This window comes from Pristiophorus japonicus, chromosome 13 (assembly GCF_044704955.1).
Source record: "Pristiophorus japonicus isolate sPriJap1 chromosome 13, sPriJap1.hap1, whole genome shotgun sequence".
NCBI classification, from domain to species: domain Eukaryota; kingdom Metazoa; phylum Chordata; class Chondrichthyes; family Pristiophoridae; genus Pristiophorus; species Pristiophorus japonicus.
This window is the reverse complement of record NC_091989.1, coordinates 69,972,178-70,000,162: the sequence shown is the minus strand read 5'-3', so window position 1 is coordinate 70,000,162 and position 27,985 is coordinate 69,972,178. Positions and strand designations below refer to the sequence as shown.

The following is a 27,985-nucleotide window of genomic DNA, read 5'->3' as shown; positions in this document are numbered from 1 at the left end:
ATTTGCCTATAGAAGACTTTTGGATTTAATTTGTTAGCTGCCAATCTATTCTCATACTTTGCCCCTCATTTTCCTTTTTCACTTTCCCTTTGAACTTTCTATATTCAGCCTGGTTCTCACTTGTATTCCTGACCTGACACTCCTTTTTTCTGCTTCATGTTGCACTCTTATCTCTTTCGTCATCCAAGAATCCTTGGTTACCCTACTTCCCCTGCGGGCCCCCCCCCACCTTCATGGGGATGCACTTGACTCCATCTCCTCTTTAAAGGCAGCCCATTGTTTGATTAGTTTTGCCTGCCAAACATTGATTCCAATTTACCTGGGCCAGATCCATTCTCAACCCATTGAAATTGGCTTTGCTCCAATTAAATATTTTACTCTAGGTTGCTCCGTCCTTTTCCATAGCTAGTTTAAATATTGTGATACTGTGATCACTGTTCCCTAAATGTTCCCCCATCTAGCACTTCCTCTACTTGATCCACCTCATTCCCTAGAACCCAATCCAGCAATGCCTACTTCCTTGTTGGGCCAGAAATGTACTGATCAAGAAATTTCTCCTGAACACATTTCAGAAATTCTGTCCTTTTACACTGTTACTATCCCAGTCTATTAGGATGGTTGAAGTCCCCCATTATCACTACTCTAGTTCTTGCACCTCTCTGTAATTTGCCCCTCCATATCCTTCCCCACTAGTTGACAGCCTATTGAATACACCTAGTAGTGTTGGCACCTCTCTGGTTTCTCAACTCTATCCAAATAGATTATGTCCTTGACCCCTCCAGGACATCCTCTCCAACACTAATTTTCTCCTTAATCTATACTGCCTTGCCCACCTCCTTTCTTTCCTTCCCCATCTTTACAGAACATCTTGTATCCAGGAATATTTAGTACCCAATCCTTCCCTTTTTTGAGCCAGGTCTCCATTATCCCTACGGCATCATATTCCCATGTCTATTTCTGGCCGGAGCTCACCAACCTTATTTACCACACTTTGTGCATTCATACTCATGCACTGTAAACCTATTTTAGACATTCTTTTAGTCTGACCCCACCTAATACTGTAATTTCTTGCTCTAGTGCTACCTGTCTCTCCCAATCCTCTGCACCTTGTTTCTCCTTTCTAATGCTACATCCCAGCGCCCATCCCTCTGCCAAATTAGTTTAATCACTACCCAGCACGCTCAAACCTCCCTGTGAGGATAGTTTAAACCTTCCCCAACAGCACTAGCAAACACCCTCCCCCTCCCCCCCCCCCCCCCCCCCAAACCCTCCAATTGGTCCCAGCTCTGGTGAAGTGCAACCTGTCTGGCCTGTACAGGTCCCACTCCCACCTCCCCCAGTCCTGGTCCCAATGTCTCAGAAATCTGAAGCACCATCTCTCTATCCTCCTATTTCTATACTCATTAGCTTGTGGCACTGGGAGTAATCTGGAGATTACTACCTTTTTGAGCTCCTGCTGTTTAATCTCTCTCCTAGCTCCCTAAACTCTGCCTGCAGGACCCCATCCCTCTTTCTACCTAGGTTGTTGATACTGGTGTGAGCTGCTGGCTGTTCCGCAGCTGTTCAGTGACATCTTTGACCCTGGCACCAGGGAGGCAACATACCATTCTGGAACCGTGTCTGTGGCCACAAATGCCTGTCTGTTCCTCTAACTATCGCATCTTCTATCACTATTGCTTCTTCCTCCTCCCCCCCCCCCCCCCCCAAATGTACAGCTGAGCTACCTGTGTATTCAGTGAGCGAGATGCACTCTGGACTCCTGCACTACCTGCCTGGTCCTGCTTGTCTGTCTGACAGTCACTCATTCGCCCTCTGTTTGCACACTCTTGCGCTGTGGGATGATCACCCCCTGAAATGTGCTATCCACGTAGCTCTCGGCCTCACGGATGCACCACAGCAACACCAGCTACTTAAGTGTAAATAGAGGAGGACTGACATAATACAGAAATATGTTAAACATGCAGAATGTAATTGGCAAACTTCAATATAAGTGAGGAGGAACATTTTGTAGGGAGGAGGCCACATACTCTTGGTGGGTTGGTTGAAGTATCTAAATAGGGTAGAGGATCTGGGGGTACAGATACACATCACAAAGTTGTGACACTGGTTAATAAGGCCAGTATTTTTTAATCCACAAGCAAAGCACTCTGGTAATTTCTAGTGGAATAGAATTGAAAATCAGACAAGTTATGTTAAACTTGAGGTACTGGACAATCTGGTCTCTATATTCTAAAAAGGATAGACACATTGGTGAGAGCAAAAAAAGTACTAGAATGATACCAGAACTGAGATTATACCTGTCAGGGGAAAGATTGTATAGGCTGGGGCTCTTTCAGAAGACGGAGGGTTGGATGACTTAATAGGTCTTGATGAATATGAAAATGGTTTAATAGGGTAGATGTAGATGTTTCCACTTGCAGAGACCACAGCTAGGGGCCATGAATATAAGGTGGTCGCTAAGAAATTCAATCGAGAATTCAGGGCAACCTCTTCACCCAGAGTAGTTAGAATGTGGAACTTGCTACCACAAGGAGTAGTTGAGATGACAAACAGATTCATTTAAGGGGATAAACACACATGTTGGGGGCTAGTTGGAGGGTGGGAGGAGGCTCGTGTGAAGCATGGACCTGTTGGACCTTGTGGCCTGTTTCTGTGCTCGTGCTGTAAATATGATGTCCTTTCATATTGCTATAGTAGGATTGAACTTGAGGTAGCGCACTCATCTGAGACAGATGATTGTGGATTCAAGCTTCACTCTCTATAGACTTGAGCACTCCAGGCTGACACTCCAGTGCAGTTCTGAGGGAGTGCTGCACTGTCTGGTGTTATCTTTCAGATGTGACATTAAACAGAGGCTGCCTGCCCCCTCGAATGGATGTGCAGGATCCCATGGCACTATTTGCAGAGTAGACAAGTTCTCCCAGCTGGGTAATGTTTATTCCTCAACTATCAAAAAATTACCTGGTCATTTTGTCTCATTGCTGTTTGTGGAACATTACTCTGCAAAATGCCTGCTGTGTCTGTACATTACACTCTAGTGCAGCTTGAGGTCGTGAAAGGTTCTACATATAAATGCAAGTTTTAATGACCTGGATTGCTAGTCCAGTGTCGTTACCATTGGGCTACTATGGTTCTTCTGGGTAGGTAGTTGAAAGAAAAACCATGAACCCATTCAAGGTAGTTGGATAACATGGGGGGTGGGGGGGGGGCGCCTCCTTCCCTCCCTCCTGCCCTTGGATGAATGAACTGAATGGCCTCCCTCGCCTATTTAGTTGGGAGCAAAATTTCCCATTATTGAATGAAGTTCCAGTTGTTGGCTTGTTAGCTTAAACACCAGATGGAGCTCCTCTGCCATGGAGGGCAGTTGGTAAGCTGTGTTCCTCTGCACCATACTTGGCAGTGGAGGTGAGAGTGCAGGCTGTTCTGTCCTCTGCAGGCTTCCAAAGGGACAGGAAGAATCATTTTTTAAAAAGCCCAAACTTGCATGCTGTGTCAATTACTTGGCTGTTTTAAATGTTACATTTGAGTTGTAAATTTGACCATTTTTATAAACTGTAATATGATTCTCTGAGCATATTAAATCATTTTGGGAAGTGGGGGGGGGTTCTGTAACTTTTAATTTAAAAGTTTTAAAATTGGGGGAATTGTGGAAGAATTGACACTTGCAGCTGAGGCTTCACCAGTGTGCAGGGGCACAAATCTCTCGCCAGCACCAAATGAGTAGCTTTGCGGGAAGTGAGTGAAATGATTCCAGATTGAGCGGTTTATAAGGGCCAGAATAGAATCCATGAAATTTCCACCATTGTAACTAAGCTGAACAAGGTAAACCTAAAAGTTCATGTGCCACTCCTTCATGCAGAAACATTCAATGATAATGTGTTTTTTTAAACTTTGGCACTATTTTAGGTTGCAAGGACCAGTAAGAGGTGCCTTGTGATGACCAATAGTACTGCAACTCAGACACCAGAAAAGTGTGCCCCAAAGCTGTTTGTAGAAGGCAAAGCCTACCCTCCTTGCTTACTGCTGAAGAGCCCTCTGCATTCAAAACCAAAGCAAAATAAATCTTGCCTAAGTCCAGCTTTGAAAAAAGTACACAATAAAGAGAAGCCTGTGAACTCTACAAAACCAGCAGCTGCTGCTACCAAAAGATATTTGCAGTTGCCGTTAAAAACACATCCTGAAGAGTCAAAAATATTGTATAAGTCCAGAGCTTCCAGTGCATCTCCTAAAACAAACAGCTGTGTTGCCAAACATTGTCATTCCACTTTGATTGTCCCAGGCTCTTCCCGCTCTTCCCATTCTCCAGCAATGAAAAGAGCAAAATCATCCAGCTCTGAAAGCTTGCAAATTGCCAGTAGTTCGAATTCGAGAAGTCCTTCAATATCTATAGCCAGCACGACATCCTCGGGCTTTGAATTGTGCACAGATACTTTTGCAATCTCCTCTGCTTTGAAGTCTGCAGACTCTTCTCCAAACTCGGCACTGGCCATTTTAGCAAATGATGCAAGTGACTGGATTAGTCTCCTGGACAACGATGAAGAAACAACAATGGGTAGGTTCCTGTATCTTGTCATATTTTTGCATGTTGAAATTTATGCAATGAAAGGGGTTTGCCTAATGCTGTAGCAGTTTACTAGTTAGTGTAATTTTGAACTCTGATCAAATTGATTTGATCAAATACTACGTCAGTCCCAGCTAAATTTAGCGTTGACATGAATTTAGCATAGAATTACAATGTTCCAGTACAGAATTCAGCCCATCAAGTCTGTTTTCCATGAGCCCCTGAGTCTAATCCCACTCCAAATCTGTTATTTAACCAACTATGTAATTCCTTTTTAAAGGTTTACGGACTCTATTTTAAGAACATAAGAACATAAGAATCAGGAACAGGGGTAGGCCATCTAGCCCTTCGAGCCTGCTCTGCCATTCAACAAGATCATGGCTGATCTGGCCGTGGACTCAGCCCGCTCCCCGTAACCCATAATTCCCTTATTGGTTAAAAATCTATCCATCTGTGACTTGAATACATTCAATGAGCTAGCCTCAACTGCTTCCTTGGGCAGAGAATTCCACAAATTCACAACCCTCTGGGAGAAGAAATTCCTTCTCAACTGTTTTAAATTGGCTCCCCTGTATTTTGAGGCTGTGCCCCCTAGTTCTAGTCTCCCCGACCAGTGGAAACAACCTCTCTGCTTCTATCTTGTCTATCCCTTTCATTATTTTAAATGTTTCTATAAGATCACCCCTCATCCTTCTGAACTCCAACGAGTAAAGATCCAGTCTACTCAATCTATCATAAGGTAACCCCCTCATCTCCGGAATCAGCCTAGTGAATTGTGTCTCTACCCACTCCAAAGCTAGTATATCCTTCCTTAAGTAAGGTGACCAAAACTGCACGCAGTACTCCAGGTGCGGCCTTACCAGTACCCTATACAGTTGCAGCAGGACCTCCCTGCTTTTGTACTCCCATCCCTCTCGCAATGAAGGCCAACATAGTGGTAGAGTTCCACATTTTAATCACCTGAGATTTTTTCCCCTTAACTTTTTTTGACCATAATCTTGTGACTGCTGGCCAGTGAAAACAATCTATGCCTAACTCTCTCTTGTCTTGAGTCATTTCTTAACTACAGCTCTACTGACGAGCACAATTAACACTCCATAACTAAGCCCTTGCTGATGGTAACATCATAGAATATTGGCACTCTAGAATGCTTGACCATGGTCTTCTCCTCCTTTTCTAAAGAGCCCCAGCCTGTTCAATCTTTCCTGATGAGTATAACATCAGTTCTGGTATCATTCTCGGAAATCTTTTTTGCACCCTCCAGTGCCTCTATCCTTTTTTTATAATATCCAGTGCGTCCAAGTATGGTCTAACCACACTTTGGAATACCAAAGGGCACAAAACGGGAGTGGGAGTTGTGTACAGACCACCAAACAGTAGTAGTGAAGTTGGGGACAGCATCAAACAAGAAATAAGGGATGTGTGCAATAAAGGTACAGCAGTTATCATGGGTGACTTTAATCTACATATTGATTTGGGCTAACCAAACTGGTAGCAATGCAGTGGAGGAGGATTTCCTAGAGTGTATTAGGGATGGTTTTCTGGACCAATATGTCGAGGAACCAACCAGGGAGCTGGCCATCCTAGACTAGGTGATGTGTAATGAGAAGGGACTAATAGCAATCTTGTGTGAGGCTCCTTGGGGAAGAGTGACCATAATATGGTAGAATTCTTTATTAAGATGGAGAGTGACAGTTAATTTGGAAACTAGGGTCCTGAACTTAAGGAAAGGTAACTTTGATGGTATGAGGCAGGAATTGGCTAGAATAGACTGGCAAAAGGATACTTAAAGGGTTGGCAGTGGATAAGCAATGGCAAACATTTAAAGATCACATGGATGAACTTCAACAATTGTACATCCCTGTCTGGAGTTTGGAAAGCAGTAACCGGATCGGTCCAAGTCAGCATGGATTTATGAAAGGGAAATCATGCTTGATGAATCTTCTAGTTACATCCACAAAAAAATTCCAGTAGAGAGGACAAGAAAGAACCAGTGGATGTGGTGTATTTGGACTTTCAAAAGGCTTTTAACAAGGTCCCGCACAAGAGATTTGTGTGCAAAATCAAAGCGCATGGTATTGGGGGTAATGTACTGACGTGGATAGAGAACTGGTTGGTAGACAGGAAGCAGAGAGTCGGGATAAACGGGTCCTTTTCAGAATGGCAGGCAGTGACTAGTGGAGTGCCGCAGGGCTCCGTGCTGGGACCCCAGCTCTTTACAATAGACATTAATGATTTGGATGAAGGAATTGAGTGTAATATCTCCAAGTTTGCAGATGACACTAAACTGGATGGCGGTGTGAGCTGTGAGGGGGATGCTAAGAGGCTGCAGGGTGACTTGGACAGGTTAGGTGAGTGGGCAAATGCATGGCAGATGCAGTATAATGTGGATAAATGAGGTTATCCATTTTGGAGGCAAAAACACGAAGGCAGAATATTATCTGAATGGCGGCAGATTAGGAAAAGGGGGTGCAACGAGACCTGGGTGTCATGGTTCATCAGTCATTGAAGGTTGGCATGCAGGTACAGCAGGCGGTGAAGGCAAGTGGTATGTTGGCCTTCGTGGCTAGGGGATTTGAGTATAGGAACAGAGGTCTTGCTGCAGTGAGGCCTCACCTGGAATATTGTTCAGTTTTAGTCTCCTAATCTGAGGAAGGACATTCTTGCTATTGAGGGAGTGCAGCAAAGATTCACCAGACTAATTCCAGGGATGGCTGGACTGTCATGAGGGGGAGACTAGATCAACTGGGCCTTTATTCACTGGAGTTTAGAAGGATGAGAGGGGATCTCATAGAAACGTATAAGATTCTGACAGGACTGGACAGGTTAGATGTGGGAAGAATGTCCCCGATGTTGGGGAAGTCCAGAACCAGGGGACATAGTCTTAGGATAAGGGGTAGGCCATTTGGGACTGATGAGGAGAAACTTCTTCACTCAGTTGTTAAACTGTGGCATTTCCTGCTGCAGAGAGTTATTGATGCCAGTTCATTGGATATATTCAAGAGGGAGTTAGATATGGCCCTTCTGGCTAAGGGGATCAAGGGGTATGGAGAGAGTAGGAAAGGAGTACTGAGGGAACGATCAGCCATGATATTGAATGGTGGTGCAGGCTCGAAGGGCCAAATGGCCTACTCCTACACCTATTTTCTATGTTTCTATGTTTTCTATGCAAGCTTACTTCTCAGCTTTAACAATTCTATCCCTCTAGTAATTAACCTGTTTTTTTTTTAATGGCCTTATTAACCTGCATTGCTACTTTGTGATCTGTATCTGTACTCTCCAGATCCTGCTGTTCCCCTTTCTATCATTTTAGATATTAATTTTCCATGGTGTATGTGGTGGCCTCATTCTTCCTACCAAAAATGTATTACCTTTTATACTTGGCTATATTAAAGTTCATTTATCAATTACATGCCCATTCTTCAAGTTTATTAATTTCCTGTGTTTTTGTCACAGGCCTCTAACTACACCCCCAATCTGGTGTGAATGTTGTAATTGTACTCTAGTCCAAATTGTTTATGTAAAAGGTGAACAGTGGGCCCAGCACCAATCCTTCTGGAGCACCACTTCACACTATTTGCAAATCTGACTGACAACCTTTTTAACCTTTTGTGATTTGTAGCCAGCTTGCTATCCATTCTGCAACTTGTCCCCTGACTCTATGGTCTGTCCTTAGTCAGGAGTCTCCAATGCAGTACCTTTTTATCGAAGGCTTTTTGGAAATCTTGTCGGAACAGGAGTACGCCATTCAGCACATCAAGCCTGTTCTACCATTCAGTTGTATCACAGCTGATCTGTACCTCAACTCCATTGACCTGCCTTTGATATCTATTTGATACCTTTGTTTAACAACAAAAAAAACTTAAATTTCAGTTGGCCCATCCCCTGTGACGAAGGCATGCCTTGCGGTCCCCCTATATTCCTCGGGGTTCTTCATCTCTTCTCCCCTCCATGATCACAGTATTGTTGCAATAAATAAAATATCAACTTTGTTAATTTCAAGTGACTCATGCATGTTTTGGGGTTATGGTTACATGAAAGGTGCCTGGCTGCAGAATGGCTCCTTGGAACTATAGATGGACTCTTGTGCACATGCAGCTTATTTACATGCAAGTGGGTGGAGTCAATTTACCAGGGAGGTATTCTGAAGTGTTGATGGGCGAGGGGTTCATTCAGCATCTAAGTTCTGAGGTCTGGCAAGTTTTGTCATTGGCAGTTACTGGAGCCAAGTTAAAGGTAAGCTGCTGATTTGTCTACATTGCAGAATCTCCCATGGCCATGCTCACAGTTGGGTCCAAGGAAGTGGTGGCACATTTTGTCACAGCGTGAGCTCCAGTCCAAAATAACAGCCATGGAATTAAATAATTTAAATGGATTGGTGGCTTAATAGAAATATTACCAACCTGAGGGTTTTTAGATTTGTTCTTGGAGTATGGTTGCTGTTGGCAAGACACAATTACTGTTTATCCCCAAGTTGCACCAAGAAGACAGTGTGACAATAGTCTTGCTCAGCTACTTCATGTGACTGGAGCTGTGTAATTTGGGCAAGTTGCAATGACAGTCCCTTCTCTGGAGGTGGAATTTGAACCTTGAACCTGTGGGTTGTTTCTCCAATACCATAACCATTACACTACAGTACCCAGAGATGCTTCATCTTTTGAAGAGTATGTAGTGGGTGAGTATGTCGTAAGGTTTGGGTGAAATTTAATTGAACCACAATCAAATGACCTGACTCTAATCAGATTGTTTAAAAGGACTTCTAACACTACAGCACTGCATCCACAAAATATTTAAAAATTAGATTTAACTTGGCTGACAGTTGTAATTCAGTCTGCTTCTGATGCCTCCTATCTTGTAGGATGAGATTTAATACAAAAATTGCAGCAATTGATACTCTTGTATTTATATTTCCATCTGTGCTGATTTATTTTATTTCAAGCGCCCTCAAGGGAGCGATGGCAATGGGAGTCACCGATAATTGTGGTTGATGATGACTCAAATGATACATTTGTTCGTTTCGCACAACTTGAAGAGGATGAGGCTTTTGCCAGACAGCTTCAGGTACGTAAATATATAATTGCTACTTCTGTTTCCCAGGGAAAAGTGTAAAGCACAATCTGTTGTATACTTACTATCACAACTCCTAGGAAGGTAGAGTTTAGTAGATTTCAGTGTGGCATTGTGTAAGTCTGGGATTATTTGTGTAATCTGTTTTTGTCACAAGTTTCTTTACTTCACAGTAATAAAAGCAGAATTATTACAAAATTGTCTCATTTTGTACATGTTCTTGTCGTGAGGCTGCCTGGTTGTATTGTCTTCAATCTCCCTGGTCTTTCGGGCTGTACATCTTTGGCTGAGGGCGGGTGGATGACCTCCACCAATTAGAACAATGGACTAAAGATCAGCCGCTGCCTTCCCCTTTCTAGGTTCCTTTCACTTTCATAACTAAAGATTAATATGTCCTGTCCTGTTTCCAAGATTTTATTCCTACAGTATCAGCCCACTGATGGGTTTGTCAGAAAATGAAGTGCAAAATAGAATCTCAACAACCAGTAAAGATATTACAAATCCATTTAAAAGTTTATTTATTCAGTTGCAATAAACATACAAAATAGGAGTAGGCCCTTTGAGCCTGCTCAGCCATTCAATAAGATCAACTCCACTTTCCTGTCTGATCTCCATAACGCTTGATATCCTTGGAGTCCATAATCTCAGCAGTGGAAATACTCAATGACCTGACCCTCTGCAGCTCTTTGGGGAAGAGAGATTCCAAAGATTCATAAACCTTGGTGAAGAGATCTTTTTCTCCACCTTGGTCCTAAGTGGCTGACTCCTTATCCTGAGACTGGCCCCTAATTCAGGGGAAATAGCTTCTTGGCATCGAGCTTGTCAAGCCCTCAGAATCTTGTGCTTCAATAAGATCACCTCATTATTCTAAACTCTAATATAGGCTTAATTTCTCCTCATCGGACAACCCTTTCAGCCCAGGAATCAATCTAGTAAACTGTTGTTGCATTCCCTCTATAAGGCAAGTATATCCTTCCTTGGCTAGAGCGAACAAAACTGTGCACAATACTCCAGGTGTGGTCTCACCAAAGCCTATATAATTACAGCAGGACTTTCTTACTCTTGTACTCCAAGCCCCTTACAATAAAGGCCAACTTATCATTTGCTATCCTTATTGCTTGCTGTACCTGCATGTTAACTTTGTTTCATGTACAAGAACACCCAAATACCTCAACACCAACATTTAATAGTTTCTCTCCATTCTGTCTTTCTATTCTTCCTGCCAAGTGAATAACTTCACATTTCCCCACATTATACTCCATCTGCCATCTTATTGCCCACTCACTTAACTTGTCTATATCCCTTTGCAGACTAAGAACATAAAGACTTGGATTTATATAGTGCCTTTCACAACCAGTGGACATTTCAAAGTACTTTACAGCCAATGAAGTACTTTTGGAGTGTAGTCACTGTTGTAATGTGGGAAACATACAGCCAATTTGCACACAGCAAGCTCCCACAAACAGCAATGTGATGATGACCAGATCATTTGTTTGAGGGATAAATACTGGCCAGGACACTGGGGATAATTCCCCAGCTCTTCAAAATAGTGCCATGGAATCTTTTACATCCACTTGAGGGCAGACGGCCCCTCGAGCCTGCTCTGCCATTCAATAAGATCATGGACCTCCACTCCACTTTCCTGCCTGATCTCCATATCCCTTGATTTTCCCCTAGACTCCAAAAATCTATATCTCAGCCTTGAATATATTCAGAGACTCTGCATCCTCCACCCTCTGGGGCAGAGAATGCCAAAGATTCACAACCTTCAGTGATGAAATTCCTACTCCTGTTCTTAAATGACCGACCCCTTATCCTGAGACTGTGCCCCCTAGTTCTAGGCTCTCCAGCCAGGGGAAACAACCTCTCGGCATCTACCCTGTCAATTCCCTTCAGAATCTTAGGCCCAAACTACACTATATCTCATAAGACAGCCCTCATCCCAGGAAACAACCTCTGTTGCACTGCCTCAAAGGCAAGTATATCCTTCCTTTTTTCGATAAGGCCAAAACTGTGCACAGTACTCCAGGTGCGGTCTCACCAAGGCCCTGTACAATTGTAGCAAGACTTCCTTACTCTTGTACTCTAACCCCCTTGCAATAAAGGACATCATGTAATTTGCCTTCCTTATTGCTTGTTGTATGTGCATGCTAACTATTTCTTGCACAAGCTCACCCAAATCTCTCTGAACACCAACATTTAAGTTTCTTGCCATCTATATTTAAAAAAATGTCTCCTTCCCACCAAAGTGAATTTCCCTAAATTATACTCCCAAGTGCCACCTTACTGCCCACTCACTTAGTCTATCTATAACTCTTTGCAGATGCTTTGTGTTCTTGGCGCTTACTGTCCTACCTAGCGTTGTATTGTCAGTAAACTTGGATACATTACACTCGGTCCCTTCATCTCGGTCATTAATATAGAAAAAATAGCTGGGGCCCAAGCACTGATCCTTGTGGCACCCCACTAGTTACAGCCTGCCAACCTGAAAAAGATCTGTTTGTTTATCCCTGCTGTTTTCTATCCATTAACCAATCCTGTCCATGCTAATACCTGTACATTACCTCCAATCCCATGAGCCTTTTTAATGAAAATCCAAATGCATTACATCCCCTGGTTCTCCTTTATTTCCCCTAGTAGTTACACACACAACTGATTTTGTCAAACACTTTCCCTTTAAAACCAAGTTGGTTCTGCCCAATTTTCTGGTGCCCTGTTACTACTTCCTTTTAATAATGATTTCCAGCAGTCTGCCTGTCCTCCTGAAGTCTGCTGCTATTCTCCTCATTGCTTTAGTCTATTGCTTAGCTTTTAATGTCTGCAGTTAAACAACAAAATGTTGTTTTTGCAGGCACAGTTTGACATGGAAGTTCAGCAATCTGAAAATACAAGACCATCCCATGCAGTAAGTAGAATACCTTCTTTGTCTTTATTGTAGGTTGAGTTTTTATAAATGACTCCACCCACCCTGCAGGTAGTTAGTGTTGTATTATGACCAAATATTATCTATAGATGCTGACGAGCTGTTGTTTTCCCTCCCCCCCCCCTCAACCAAGTGAGGGTGCTGTGGCCTGTTGCAACTCCTTCAATGCTGCTAATTGTAACTAGCTACTGTCTACTCTCAAGTTAATCATATGGGGTGGGGGGGGGGAAATAAGACGATAGCTTGCATTTGTATAGTGCCTTTTAAAATGGTAAAATGTCCACAGATGCTTCACTGGAGTGTCATCAGACCAAATTTGACAAAACCACAAGGTGACATTGGGATGGTTTTAAGGAGCATCTTAAAGGAGGAAAGGGCAGCTGAGGGGTTTAGGGAGGGAATTCCAGAGCTTGGGGCCCAGGTAGCTGAAGGCACGGCCCCCAATGGTGGAGCAATTAAAATCTGATACACAAGAGGCCAAAATTGGAAGAGTGCAGAGATCTGAGGATTGTAGGACCTGGAAGAGATTAGAGATGGGGAGGGGCAAGGTCATTGAGGGATTTAAAAACCAGGATGAGCATTTTAAAATTGAAGCGTTGCTTAACTGGGAGCTAATGCAGGTCAGTGAGCATGGTTTGGTGCAAGTTAGGATACATGCAGCTTTGGATGAGCTGAAGTTTATGGAGGGTGGAAGATGGGAGGCCAGCCAGGAGAGCATTGGAATAGTCTAGGGGGTAACAAAAGCATGGATGAGGGTTTCAGCAGCAGCTGAGCTGGGTTGGCATTGGGTGATTTAGAGGTGGAGGAGATGGGGATCCTTGGTGATGAAGCAGATTTGTGGTCTGATCATCTCTTGGTCAAATACAACAAGGCTACGAACAGACTGGTTCAGCCTTGCAGATGCCAGTGTGAAGGATGGAGTCAGTGGCTAGGGAACGGTGTTTGTGGTGGAGACCGACGATGATGGCTTTGGTCTTCCCACTATTTAATTGGAGGAAATTTTTGCTCATCCAGAACTGGATGTCAGACAAGCAATGTGACTAACCAGCAGCTGGTCCATCTAGCCTGTCCTTCCCTGGTGGTTTCTTCATTCAGTTTATCAATCATTCAGGTTTTTATTAAATTCTTGCTTTGCTGTGTTTATATTGCATAACTCAATGACTGTATAATCTAGAAAGAAAATTGTGCACAAAATTGCTTCAAGTTGGCATGTAGGCTATGCTAATCTGCAAACCAGGAATTGAACCCACAACTACTTTTGTGACCAAGTACTACCGACCCTTGGGGGAACCCCTTCATTCAGCAAGTGTTCATATATTCCATATTTGAAACCATGCAATGTAAACTGTTTAAATGTAGTGTTTTGAAGGATATCTTTGTTTCTCGAATGAGTAGTTCTCCAACCCCAAGTTCTGGAATCCCCTTGTTGCTTTTCTATATACTTCTCTATATCCTTTTCAAAGGCAGACTGCATGGCGAGCACTTCAGTTCAGTTTATTTACACTCCGATTCTGTGTGCAGTAGAGAAAGGTCTAATTCAAATGTAATTGTCCAAGCTTTGCCATTGAACTGGGGAGCCAGCCAAAGTTTCTGGTGTGCCACTACTGATCCTAACCCACAACTCTCTTTATAACATTGGAAACATTTCTATTGCAGGTCTAAACCATATTTAGAATTGAATCTCCTCCAATCTTTCATATGTCAAATACATTCCTTCTCTGTTCAATAGAGCACAGCAACTCTTGTATTGTGACTCCCTGATGTAACAGGTGAAAGTTGAGAGCAAATGTGTAGAAATGTAGCTCTTGCCCAGATACTAAGATTATAGACTTGAGTACAGCTCCTTTACCTGCAGGTTAAAACAGCAACTGATTAGTGTGCAAATAGGCTACATTACCACTTGGGACCAGTCCCTTAAGTGGTCAACTTGGCGTGGAATACTGAACTAACTTGGAGGGTGGAGATAGAAAAGGAGTTTCTTGAGTTGAATAGGAACAGACTTTGCAGCCCAACTAATCCCTTCATTGCCCACTCCCTCAGTTATTTGGGGTGCTAAATTAGAATACACAGGTGACCATCAATGACCCCATAAGCTGCATTGCCTCCTGTGCAGCCCATTCAAATTTTTTAACAGTACCTACAATGTAAAAGCCACTGAACTGCCTACACAGGACAGCCGATCACTGTGGCCGTGCATGTACGTTGGCAGGAACTCTGATGACCACGTGATGTTGGCCATTGAGCAAGTGGAATTTTTAACTGAACTTTCCCCACAAGCAAAAGTGAGGATGGCTTTTTCTCATCAGTGAAATGATTCACGTGGTAACAAAGTGCTTATTTGTATTCTCTACAGACAAGGGAAAATTCTGCCCCTGAATTTTGTGGATTGCCTGGTTGTGGAGAGTATGAGGCTTTATTAGCTGCTTCAGACATTGGGTACTGTGGGCAGCCTGGATGTAGGGCGTATCAGCACAGAAATGGCATGTTGAGTCCAGAAGTAATTGATCCTGTTCTTCATCATCTGCAAAGATTTTTTGATGCAACGGATGGTAAGAATTGTCTGTGTATGGATGTTTATTGTAGTTATTAGATTTAATAAGTTTAAAATAAGAAATACACAAATACTTGGACAAATCCCCATGACCTGAAGGTTTCTATCCCAGGGTATTAAAAGAAATAGGTGAGGAAATTGCAAATGCGTTGGTTGTAATTGTCTCTAGATTCAAGAATTGTGCCTTTTATGGATTGGAAAATTGCAAATGTCACCATTTAAGGGAGGAAAGTTACTGGAATCTATGGCTGAGCACTTTGATCAGCTCATGCTTGTCCGAGTTGGCATGGATTTGTGTAGTGTAGGTAATGTCTGATTCATCTAGTTGAATTGTTTTGAGGAGATCACTAACATGGTGTCTATGCACTTCCAGAAGGCATTTGATCAGCTTCCACACGAGATCAGCAAAAATAAAAGCACTGAATTGGAGGTAACTTCTTGGCATAGATTGGTAATTGGTTGCGAGGAAGGAGCCAGTGGATAGAAAGTACTCTGCAGTCATAACCAGTACTGTTCCCCAGGGATCTGTACTGACTTCACCATATTAATGACTTGGGTGAAGTCATTCATTGGCGGTCCCTCGAACGAGAATGACTTGCTTCCACATGAGTTCAGATGTTTCAATGAAGGACCCGATGTTCCACTCCTGAACTCTAGTTGAGGGGGTGGAAGATGCCTGTGCATGGATTTTTTTTTAACATGTGGTGACCGTTGTACATCAGCCACCACACGGGCTTGACAGAGCTAGGTCTTTATCCAGTGGCAAGGGTTAACCAGGACGACTGGAGATCTGCTCTGCTGCATGGACCTAGTGCGCACACATTGCAGTGTGGGCTGGCCCATGCTGCCCCTGGGCCCTCATTTGCTGCACCTCTGCCATGATCTCTCTGAATCAGAGCTGGAGCGGCATACCATTACAACAGCGACTACACTCCAAAATACACTTCACTGGCTGCAAGGCGTGCTGGAATGTCCGGTAGCTGCGAAAGGCGCCACAGAAATGCAACTGCCTCCTTAATGCTCAGTGCCAAGAACCACTCTCGTTAGCAAACACTCACTTTGTGCGAAGTAACATGTAACCTTATCCACATGCAATGTCTGCCAATGTGGTATTGCCTGAGGGTGCAAATGGGAATAGCAGGGTCATCAACAGCTGCCATGTGGAAAAAAATATAGGCAGAGATTCTAATGTGAAATTGTTGGAACTCAATGTTGAGTCTAGATGGCTGTAAAGTACCCAATCGAATGAAGTGCTGCTCACGATGTGGTCTCCTCTACATTGAGGAGACCGCTTTGCGGAACACTTCCATTCAGTCCGTAAGCCTGAGCTTCTGGCCGCCTGTCAGTTTAATTCCACGCTCCACTCTCACTCTAACCTCTCCGGCTGTAAAGTGCCAAAGCAAAGGATGAGGTACTGTTCCTCGAGCTTGCGTTGAGCTTCTTTGGGACGGTGTAGGAGGCAGAGGACGGAGAGGTCAGAGTTGGGTGAAGTAATAGGGAGATGTATATCCACATTTGCAGATTACACTGTCGGGAGCCCATCAAGTTGTGTAGAGGCAGGGGATTTCACCTGACATAAATGGGTTCAGTATGTGGGGAAAACTGGCAGATATGGTTCATTGTGAAGTGCAAGGTCATACTCTTAAATTATCAGATTTGTCTTTCTTGAATCTAAATAGATTAGAAACTAGAAGAGTAAAACTGTTCAACAGTCAATAAAAGCTAGTGCGCAGGTACAAAGGAAAATGGAACATTTGCCTTTAGCTCGAGGGGCAACATCTATGTACATGCATTCAGTTTTGGACATCTTGCCTCTGGAGGGATATATTGGTGTAGGTGGTGCTACAATACACCAGAATCGGATTTTAAAAGGTTACATTATGCAAACTTGCATAATTGACTCATTAGTTCACCCTCAACCTTCTAAATAATCAGTGCTTGCATGATAAACTGACTTGATAGGGTACATAAAGCAAAATTAAACTTTCCTTCATGGGAATACAGAACTGGAGGCACAATCTTGATATTGGAGCTAGGCCAAATCAGGGAGCACTTGTTCTGACGATGCAAATTTGGAGTAGTTTCTTTTCTCACCCCAAAGCTGTGGTTGCTGGGTCAATTGACAATGTGAAGACTGAGATTGATGATCTGTTGGGTGAAGGATATGGATCAAAGGCAGGTAAATGAAGTTGTAACACAGATCAGCCATGATTTAAATGAATGGCAAACCAGCTTGAGGGGCCGAATGCCCTATTCCTGTTTCTACAGAATGTAAATGACTTAATATAATACAGCACTTAAGCTTTTGCTTTTAAACTATGGTGCTTCCACTACAATCTTGGGCATTTCTGAAAATAGGCAAGAATAATGTATTAAAAATCTTGCACATTTTGAATGCAAGCTTCTAATCCGATTAATAAATGAATAGAAGCTTGGATCTGGTATTGATGCTATAAACTCTTAAAATTGACTCTGGATCCATTCTCCAGCACTGCACTTAGCGGTAAAAGATTGGGTTTCTCTTTTTTGTTAGAATTTATTCTTGCATAGAGCAGAGGTTTTCAGACTGGTGTCCACATTCAGATTTCTGTTTCTTTGGTTATTGGCATACTGTTATTTCTATTGGGGTGGGGGGAGAAACATTCCTTACTATTTTCCACTGGATATGGGTGAGGGGAGAAGATCCCCTTAATGTAGCAATATTTGCATGAGATTTCCACAAGTTTGAGATCGAAGTCACCTAGAGAACTGGCACAATTGAGTAATACACAGGTGGCCTCTATGCATGATCCCAATAAAATGGTTAATTTTATAGAATCAGCCCTGATCTAAGTTAATTTTGATGCACAAAGTTGTTGAGATATAGAATAACCTTACCAGAAACTGGTGGGAGCAGGATCCAGAATTGAGGGGGGGGGAAAGAGAAGAGAGACAGGAATGGGACTAAGTGAATAGCTGAGTTGGCACAAGTGATGGGTTGAATGGCTTCCATCCACACTAAGTCTGATTGAAAGGAGGGTAGCTGCTTGTTGAAGCAACTTTATTCACTAGCAAGCACCAATCTAGTTTGTGATCAATGCTGTTGGGAAGCATATATTCCTCCTGAGGTTGCCCCCCCCCCAAAAAAAATGAATTACCTGTTCCAACATTAATTTATTTGCCTTGAAATTGGGTTGGGTTTGCATCCTAAAGGATTTTTGGGTAGAGCTTCTGCTTTGGGTGAAAGTTGTGCCTGTTTTGAGGTTTTTTCTGTTTCCATTCACCCATTTGCAAATTGCCAAACCCATAATAGGGCAGTGTAAATATTCGAACAAACTCCTCTTCTCTGGTTCTACTCCCCATTTTGAACTAGTGATATTCTATGGTCTGGATTTTAGTGCTTCTGACAACATACTGTCTGAAGCCTTCAGAATAGCTCTGCAAGTTCTGGGTTCGCACTTAGGCAGATTCACCACATCTGCTACAAATTCACTTTTGCTGGCAGAGTTTGGCGATTTGCCCAACTACTGCCCACAACCATTGCACAGAATAAAAGCAGGCAAGGGTTAATGTTAAAATTACAATTTAAACATACATTTAAAATTAGTTTAGGTAAATTGTTCTGTTTTAAAATGTTACATTCAAAATTTTAAATGTTTAAAGGGTCTTAATTTTGAACATGTAGTCACATTTTTATTTTGTGATTTGTTATGTTTATGGGGATTCTGCATGTAAATGGAATCTCCATAAGCATCATGGGAATCCCCTTTTGGTTGGCCTGACCCACATGATCCCACGGACACTTGCAAACTGCCTGTGCCCCTGGGATGTGTGGGCCTTTGCAAAGAAAAGTGTGAACTTACTTGGTGTCCCGGAGCTCTGGGACACCAGGTAAGTTCATACTTTTCTTTCGGTTCAGAGAATGCAAATTCCAGGCCATTGTGTTCTATAACCTTAACAATCTTTCTTCTCAAATTGCACTTAAGGCTGAAAAGCCCAAAGTTTCATACCTGACACTGGGGATCAACCTGGCAGCTCTTCTCTAGACTGCCTTGGTCACTTGATGTCTTGGTGACCAGGGCCAGATATAATAATCAAAGTGCAGTCTGTCCAGAATACATCCTTAAACCTCTAGCAAAACCTTTTGGCTTAACATGACCAAAACTATGTAAAAGCAAAAACATTTTGATATTGGTGGGTTTTTTAAACTTGCAGAATGACCATTCATGTTTAGATTGTCCCTTTTTTTTTAATCGTCAACTAAACACTTATTTAATCGATGACTAGGTTTACGCAGAAGAGACATGAGAACCAGAAGTCACAGCCGACACAGGGCTACCTCAATATATTTAGATGCAGGTGCAAATGATGGTAATGACTATGAGGTGAGTAGATGCATTTTGTCCATTGCACTATTAATGTGAAATGCTGGTAATTTCCCCACATCAAAAACCTGAACTGTGGTTGAATCAAATACTTTTCTTAAACCTGAATTTTTGCCCAATTTGAATAGCTGCCTTTAGGGAAAACTTCTACTTTTTTTAAACCCAGGATCTCTTGGCTTTTGAAGAAAGCCAAGGTTCGGCTGTTGCACAGAGAAAACTCAGCAGTACTGATATTAACCGTTTACCTACCAAGTTATTTGATCCAAAACATGCTGCAGAAAAGACACAGTAAGTAAAACCTGTTTTTACATTACTCTAACTTCTGGGTTATACTGACACACAGAATTGGAAAAATAAATATTTAAAGTTTGTTGTTGAATTAGTAGTCAAACGTTGCAATTTTGAATGGGAAACAAACTCTGCAAGAGAAATGTGTGGATGGCAACAAGTGGCAGACATTAGTGGTTTACACTGCCAGGCTTCTGACCTGCTGCTGAAGTGAAATGAATATCAATATTATGGGACTAAATAGTATTTTACCCACCTCTCTAAATTAAGCTTGGACATGGCACACTGCAGATGTGCATCAGCCATGAAAATCACATGACTAGATCCACATTAAATGGTGGACTCTTAGACTCCCTTAGAGGGCAATCAGGAAAACTGTGAAGGTGTCGTCATGGGCAACTAGGGATGAGCAATAAATGCATTCTTGCCAATATCACCCACATCCAGGAACAAATGTAATTTATTTACCAATTCTGTACTTAATATGCCTAGATATATACCAATCATTGCATTTAATTTGCCAAGAATTCAATAAAATTAGTGAAGCACAGCCAGCCCTTTACAAATCCACACTGTCCCTGATTAGCCTATGCCTTATGTTTGATCATTTTATTTGTTTTATGGATTCTAGGGGCTGGATTTTCTGTTTCAGGATGGGAAAATTACTGCCCGGGTAACGTTTGCGCTGTGGAGAAATTTGCCATCAGGGTGCAACGCAAAAGGAGGCGTTTTACAACTTTCGCGGCGCAAAAATGGGAACCTCGCCAACTAAAGTGCGGGGCCGGGAGCACTGAGGCCTTGGGAGGGGTGGGGGGGAGAAAAACCAAAATTCACAAACATTCCAAAAACATTGCCCACACCACTACAAAAAAACCCACTGGAACATGGCTTTTTTGCACTTTGTCTACCTCACTGCCGCTGGCAGGGCTCGACCGCTGTCTTCCCTGACGGTTATCGCGGGGTGCACTTCGGGGTGTACGGGTCGGGTGAGAGTCCAAACTACTGGTGTTGCAATGAGAGCCGTCGCTCTGGTCAGCGCCGCCGCAAAACCGGGGTGAAACCCAGAGCGCGAAGGGCCTGAAATTCCAGTCCTGGACGCTTCCCTGCAAGAGGCAAAACTAACTGACTATGATGTAGTTTCTACTTTTCCCTTACTTGAAAATTTGTAGCCATGGTGTTCTCTTGGGGCAATTTCTGTTTTTTTTTTTATTTTTGGAAAATGTAGTTGGTGTTTCTACTGTTGTCTTCCTGACCATCTTAATGTAGGAGGCATCACATCTGGGACTTCCCTATTTTGTCCTATTAACTCTTCAAAAAAACATCATCTGAATATGTACCTCCCATAATGGCTCTTCCTCTTCCAGGTTCTCTTACAATCTCACTTTCATTTTTCTCTAAAAACAGAGGCAGAAACTTTTACTCACCACATCTGCCATTCCCTAACTTTCATGCAAGATGGCTTCCTTAGTCTCTAGTTCCATACCTGTTCTGTGCTTAAAATACTTTGTTTCCAGTTGACCAGTTGTCTTTTGTACGACATCTTAACTAACTGTTTTTTTTCTGCCTGTATCCTCTTTTTTTTTTTAAAAAACTCTGCAAAACTCCTGGTGGAATGTATTTTAACCTGTACTTTAATCATCCAAGTATCTCCCACTGCTGACTCTCACCTTTTCCCAACATGGGAACATGCTGTCTTTAAACAAGGTGTTAAACTTGGGGCTTAATTTGCATGTTCCAGTGTCTTGGGTGGATGTTAAAGATCTCAACAGCACAGTTGATAATACTCATCACAAAGTCATGGTTTCAAGCCCAGCTCCAGAGACTTGAGCACATAATCTAGGCTAACACTTGGTATTGAGTTCTGTACTGTTGTGCCATCATTTTGGATGTGATTTTTTTTTTTCAGAGATCCCATATGCCCTTTCAGGTGGATATAAAATATCCCATGGTACTAAAAGAAGCAGGGAGTTCTTGTCCTGGCCAACATTTATCCCTTGATTGAATTGCTTAAACACAGTTTATTTATCTCATTGTGTGGGATCTTGCTGTGTAAATTGGCAGCTGCATTACATCAGTGAACACTTCCAAATCTTAAGGTCATCAAATAAACTTAAATTTTCATAGCATTCAATCTTCCATCACCACTCATAATTTTGCTGGCTATTCACCTAATTTGTTTGTGGGATAATCTGTTGTGTACATGGCTTGTTGCTTTATATAAATAATTATACTTTAGAGTAATTAGTTGTGTTCAGAGATGTGAAAAGATATATGAAATTTTTCTTACTAATGCATGTCATCTTACACTTATCAGGTGCCATATCTGCTTCAATGACTACTCGCCAAATGAAAAGTTGAGGATCTTGCCATGTCTTCATGACTATCACTGTCAGTGTATTGACCGTTGGTTAAAGGTATTCATTGGCAAAGGAAATATTTACATATTCTGCTAAAGTATTTATTTGGAACTTTCAGGATCATGCTGATGGCTGGGTAAAGCCCTCGTCCATTGGGATAGCCAGTGCAAAATAGTGACTAGGCAAGGATAAATATTTGAACTATAAAGTCTATAAGGATACAGTATCTGCAAAGAGCATTTTGATTTGAATTATATTGGTAGTTGTAGATCTAGTTACTGCCAATTTAAAGATTTTAGATTTCATTTTTTTTAAATCAATGGGCTAAAATTGGACACAGCCTGGGTAATTTTGAACTTGATTAAAACAAGTGACATTTTTTTTTAAAACATCAATTATTTACAAGGTTCGCAAACGCCACCTTTTTTTTAAAAAAAAATTGGACCCGTTGTCTGACTCAACTCCTAGATAACTTTTTAAAAATTAAAATTGAACCAGTGTTTTTGTGGCTGCTGCAGTCACAGGCTCATTATGATGGGTAATAAAAATGTTTATTCTGCACAGGAATAGCTGCAATCTCATTTCAACAAACAGTGCCTTGGTGTGTGGCTGGACTTGGCTATTGACTGCCTTCATAACTCCGTGCACTCCTTCCCTTGCTCTGCTCGGGGAATGAAACCCTGATGTTGCTGTGCTCAATGTCTTCCTCACAGCGGCACCCAATAGAAAATCCAACTAGCACAGCATTTCTTTTCATTCCTATTGAAAATGGGTTCCAGGGATGCATGTGTATCGCATCTGACATTAGTACAGATCTATTCTGGTTAGAGGTGCAATTTAAGGTAGGAGTTGAAAATTGTGCAAGAAACATTAACAGATTGCCTTAAAGTGCATTTGCTTGGGAGCCTGTTGCATTTTTTCCGGTTCTGGCAGGGGGGGGGGTCATCGACCTGGAGTGTTGATGCTGTTTCTCTCGCCACAGATGCTGCCTGACCTCCTGAACATTTTCTGCTCTTAATATTAAACTATAAGCTAACTGCGATATGTGTGCGCACTAGGTCCGTGCAGCAGAGCAGGTCTCCAGTTGCCACTGGATCAAGACCGACCTCTGTCAAGCCTGTGTGGTGGCTGGTATGCAACGGTCACCATGTTTTAAAAAAAAAAAAAAAAAAAATCCAAACACCGGCATCTTCCACCCTCTTGATTGGCGTTCAGGATCTGGAACATCGGATCCTTCATTGAAACATCTGTGAACTCTTGTGGAAGCAAGTCATCCTCGTTCAAGGAACTGCCAATGTGGGGCGGGGGGGTTCTGCAGCTTATTGTATAGACCAGGAAATTGTGTTCAGATGGTTAAATTTATAATTTCTATCTTGCAGGGAAATTCAAGTTGCCCAATCTGCAGAGTTGATGTGAATTTGGAGACTGATTGACTGCCACAAGACGACCTACCAAGAGCCTTGAGTTAGTGCAATAAATTATTTGTGTTGATCTTGAATCGAATACTATTTCCAAGATGCATTTAGCAACTTTGCCATGGATGGAATCACGCACAATGTTTGTGATTTTAATTTTATTTCTGTTGTGTAATAAGGGACTTCAGGATCAGAGTTCAATGTGTATTATGTTTAATGTCTTTTTAGAAACTGATGTTTGAACACACTTCTAAGCAAAGGCTAAAATAAAACTTTATGTTGGAATTTTTTTAAATATTCAATATTTACTTGCTGTGTAAAAGTATACATGTTCTATTTTATATTAAATTACAGAAATTTTCACATGGGTTTACAGCTCATTTTTCAGAATTATTGTATCTGTCTGTCTGAAGATCATTTTAATATAGCTTGTTGGTGAAAGGAGTTCAATGCATCAATCCAACAGGAGCAAAATGATTTGACCTTTCTGGGCATGTACTGCACTTGAGAACTGACTGATTTCTTCAACATTGGAAGATTAGAGTTGCAGGAGTGTGACTAAGCCTCAGCCTCCTAGTAAGAGGAGAACAACCTGAAGTTGCAGTGTAAATTTCTGTACCATAACTTTTCTGAAAAGTAATGTAAATCTTGAGCTCCCATGGCAGGCAAGGGTTGGAGTAACAGTTTTCTAGAGGTTACTCACTGATCCCAATGCTGTAAATGTATCTACTGGAAACCAACTCCACCTTCCAATAGGAGTGTGTCTGAGTTACCCTGGGCTGGCTGTGTACATCTGTTGATGACTGGTTTCAGAGTGCCATTGGTGAATGCATGAGTGCATTACCTGATCTGGGAAATCCCAGTAAATATGAAAATGTATCTTGTTTATAATTTTTTTTTTAAGTGGTCACTGCCTCAGAACCAGAAGTGCTTTATCCTTTTTAGATATTTCCTTTTCAAATTGCAAGGAGATATTCAAATAAGAGTATATTACTTGGCTCTGGTTACCAGTTAAGGACTCTGCCAAAGTTTGCAAAATCTAAGTAAGCTGCAGCATGCACAACAGACTTATTCACTTAAATTAGTAAGAGCAGACTGGATGGCACTAGACAGGAGCTGCTTTGGTATTTATAGATGTTGAATTTGTTTTGTAGTTTGAAGTAGTGTCATAAATTGGCAGATAATACAAAAATATGATTTTCTGCATTTCCTGCAGTTTACCACTGCATGGAGACCTTGGCATTTAAAACAGAATATGAAAAAGGGTATACCAACTTCAGTTGCAAATTTTCAGTAATTTCCTATTGTCAAAATGGAGGACAATTCCTAGGCTAGTGTTTGCTATTTTACCAGCTTGAGAATCTCCCTAGTATAAACAGCAATATGAGCCAGTTAAAACCAATGTCCAACAGTGTTCAATGCAGCACTGAACTGGGTCAGAGGGGCTATACTGCTTTGTAAACTGAGCATGCAATGGATACTTGTAGCTGTCCCAAGTGCATGCTTGGGTGTGCAAATAACTTGCTTTGGACAGGGAGGAGGAGTTGGCAATGGCTCGACTACATTTTTCCTTGTAATTTTTTTCACTTTTTAATGTACCAGGGATCAGTCATACTGAGCATCATTGAATTGCTTGTTGAGATGTACATGTTTGGTATTTTGTTTGAATCTAATGTGCCTGTCAACTTGTTTTGAATATAATACACTGAACATGGTTTGTTAATTTACAATTAAAGTGTCGATACATCGTTAAAACCATTTCTGCCTTATTTTAATGTAATGGGTACAGACACTAGTATGAATTTCAGCAGGTTTTCCACCAAGTATATTTTTTTTATTGCTTATACAGTGAAATCTGTTCAAGCAGGTACTTGCTGCCTTCAGTGCACCATGAGTTTACAACTTAAACAGTGGAACACAAGGCAGCAGCAGGTGAAAAATGTGTAATGGTGGAAGAGAAACGATATCTCTAGGATTGAATCCCAGGGATCTCTGCAGCTATGAATGCTCGGAAAAGAAATACACATTCAACAAAAGCTGGGCAACAACACCTCTCCCCACCAAGAAGTCAGGTACTGATTAGCTGTTAACAGCCCCCTACCATCTCTCTTTCCCCTCCCTCCCCCACACTGAGGGAATTGGGTACCAGACAGGGGTCCACATGATATTAATTCTACACCCCCTCCCAAATTTGGCTGGGATTTCCTGGGACACTCCATCCCTACAGTAACCAGCTTGCCAATGTATCCACTGCATCCTTCCCTCGATGGAAAAGAACCCCAGGATGGCAATGAACTAAAATCAAATCTGATGGCAGGGCTCCAGACGGCATGATCCCAGGTGAGCGAGCACGAGAACTCTGCGAGATACAGCCAATCCCAGGATGTTTGGTTCATACAATGACCATTTTGAAAATAAGGAAACCTGAGTCCCTTGGGTGACTTATTTACAGGCTTCACTATTCCTGTTCAATGCCCTTTATTTTGCTATTTTTCTCCTCGATTCTGTCCCTGCCACAGACTCTCCTTGCTCTTTTCTGCTACACCAGTTACTGGTATGCACATTGTCAAAATTAAATTGAAGTTAGTGATGCACTTGAATTGCCTTTGTAATCTAATTTCAGTAAATATTAAATGCCTAAAGTACTCACAATTAGTCATATCTTATTGAACAGTGTTATCCTTGTCCTCTCCTTCCACCCCACTAACCTCCACAAACTGATTATCTTCCACCATTTCCATCACCTTCAGTGTGATTTGTATCACCAAACTCTGCTTCCCCTCCCCTCTTTCAGCATTCCAATGGGACCACTCCCTTTGACAGCCTGGTTCACTATTCAATTGTCACCTTCCTGTGCAGGAGATGCAATACCATTTGTGTTTGCTCGTGCTGTTGGGGAGGAGTTAAACTAATATGGAGGGGAATGGGAACCAATGCAGGGAGACCGAGGGAAACAAAAAGGAGACAAAAGCAAAAGACAGAAAGGAGATGAGTAAAAGTGGAGGGCTGAGAAACCCAAGGCAAAAAACCAAAATGGGCCACTGAATATATAGGGGCTGCAGGAGGGGTCAAAACTAAAAATCATGGTTTAAAAACTAGTATTAAAACACTCCACCTAAACGCACGCAGCATTCAAAATAAAATAAATGAGTTGACGGCACAAATCATTACAAATGGGTATGATTTGGTGGCCATTACAGAAATGTGGTTGCAGGGTGGCCAAGACTGGGAATTAAACATACAAGGGTATCTGACGATTCGGAAAGATAGACAAGAAGGGAAAGGAGGTGGGGTAGCTCTGTTAATAAAGGATATCATCAGGGCAGTTGTGAGATGATATTGGCTCTAATGAACAAAATGTTGAATTATTGTGGGTGGAGATTAGAGATAGTAAGGGGAAAAAGTCACTGGTGGGTGTAGTTTATAGGCCCCCAAATAATAACTTCACGGGGCGCGCAATAATCAAGGGAATAATGGAGGCATGTGAAAAAGGAACAGCAGTAATCATGGGGGATTTTAACCTACATTTCGATTGGTCTAATCAAATCGCACGGGGTAGCCTGGAGGAGGAATTGATAGAATGCATACGGGATTGTTTCTTAGAACAGTATGTTACAGAACCTACAAGGGAGCAAGCTATTTTACATCTGGTCCTGTGTAATGAGACAGGAATAATAAACGATCTCCTAGTAAAAGATCCTCTCGGAATGAGTGATCACAATATGGTTGAATTTGTAATACAGATTGAGGGTGAGGAAGTAGTGTCTCAAACGAGTGTACTATGCTTAAACAAAAGGGACTACAGTGGGATGAGGGCAGAGTTGGCTAAAGTAGACTGGAAACACAGACTAAACGGTGGCACAATTGAGGAACAGTGGAGGACTTTTAAGGAGCTCTTTCATAGTGCTCAACAAAAATATATTCCAGTGAAAAAGAAGGGCGGTAAGAGAAGGGATAACCAGCCGTGGATAACCAAGGAAATAAAGGAGTATCAAATTAAAAACCAATGCGTATAAGGTGGCCAAGGTTAGTGGGAAAATTTTAAACAGCAAAGAATGACTAAGAAAGCAATAAAGAAAGGAAAGATAGATTACGAGGGTAAACTTGCGCAAAACATAAAAACAGATAGTAAAAGCTTTTACAGATATATAAAATGGAAAAGAGTGACTAAAGTAAATGTTGGTCCCTTGGAAGAGAAGTGGGATTTAATAATGGGAAATGTGGAAATGGCTGAGACCTTAAATAATTAATTTTCATAGTGGAAGACACAAAAACCATGCCAAAAATTGCTGGAATGTGGGAAGGGAGGACCTTGAGACAATCACTAGGGGGGTAGTGCTGGACAGGCTAATGGGACTCAAGGTAGACGAGTCCCTTGGTCCTGATGAAATGCATCCCAGGGTATTAAGAGATGGCAGAAGTTATAATCTACCAAAATTCTCTGGACTCTGGGGAGGTA

At 42.0% G+C, this 27,985-nt stretch overlaps 1 protein-coding gene across 1 annotated transcript; it reads left to right on the top strand.

The window, feature by feature from the left end:
- Nucleotides 1-3,904: 3,904 nt before the first annotated feature.
- LOC139278034 (uncharacterized) lies at nucleotides 3,905-25,281 on the top strand. Its single transcript, XM_070896696.1, has 8 exons — nucleotides 3,905-4,552; nucleotides 9,501-9,622; nucleotides 12,480-12,533; nucleotides 14,905-15,100; nucleotides 19,369-19,466; nucleotides 19,633-19,754; nucleotides 22,069-22,168; nucleotides 23,491-25,281. The coding sequence occupies exons 1-8, from the start codon at nucleotides 3,937-3,939 to the stop codon at nucleotides 23,542-23,544; spliced, it is 1,362 nt and encodes a 453-aa protein (XP_070752797.1). The 5' UTR covers nucleotides 3,905-3,936; the 3' UTR covers nucleotides 23,545-25,281.
- Nucleotides 25,282-27,985: the final 2,704 nt, after the last annotated feature.

Coding starts and splice junctions, on each gene's coding strand:
- LOC139278034 (XM_070896696.1), top strand. CDS start 3,937: ATGACCAATAGTACTGCAACTCAGACACCAGAAAAGTGTGCCCCAAAG. Junction 9,623..12,479: donor CTTTTGCCAGACAGCTTCAG/GTACGTAAATAT, acceptor TTGTTTTTGCAG/GCACAGTTTGACATGGAAGT. Junction 19,755..22,068: donor CATGCTGCAGAAAAGACACA/GTAAGTAAAACC, acceptor TACACTTATCAG/GTGCCATATCTGCTTCAATG.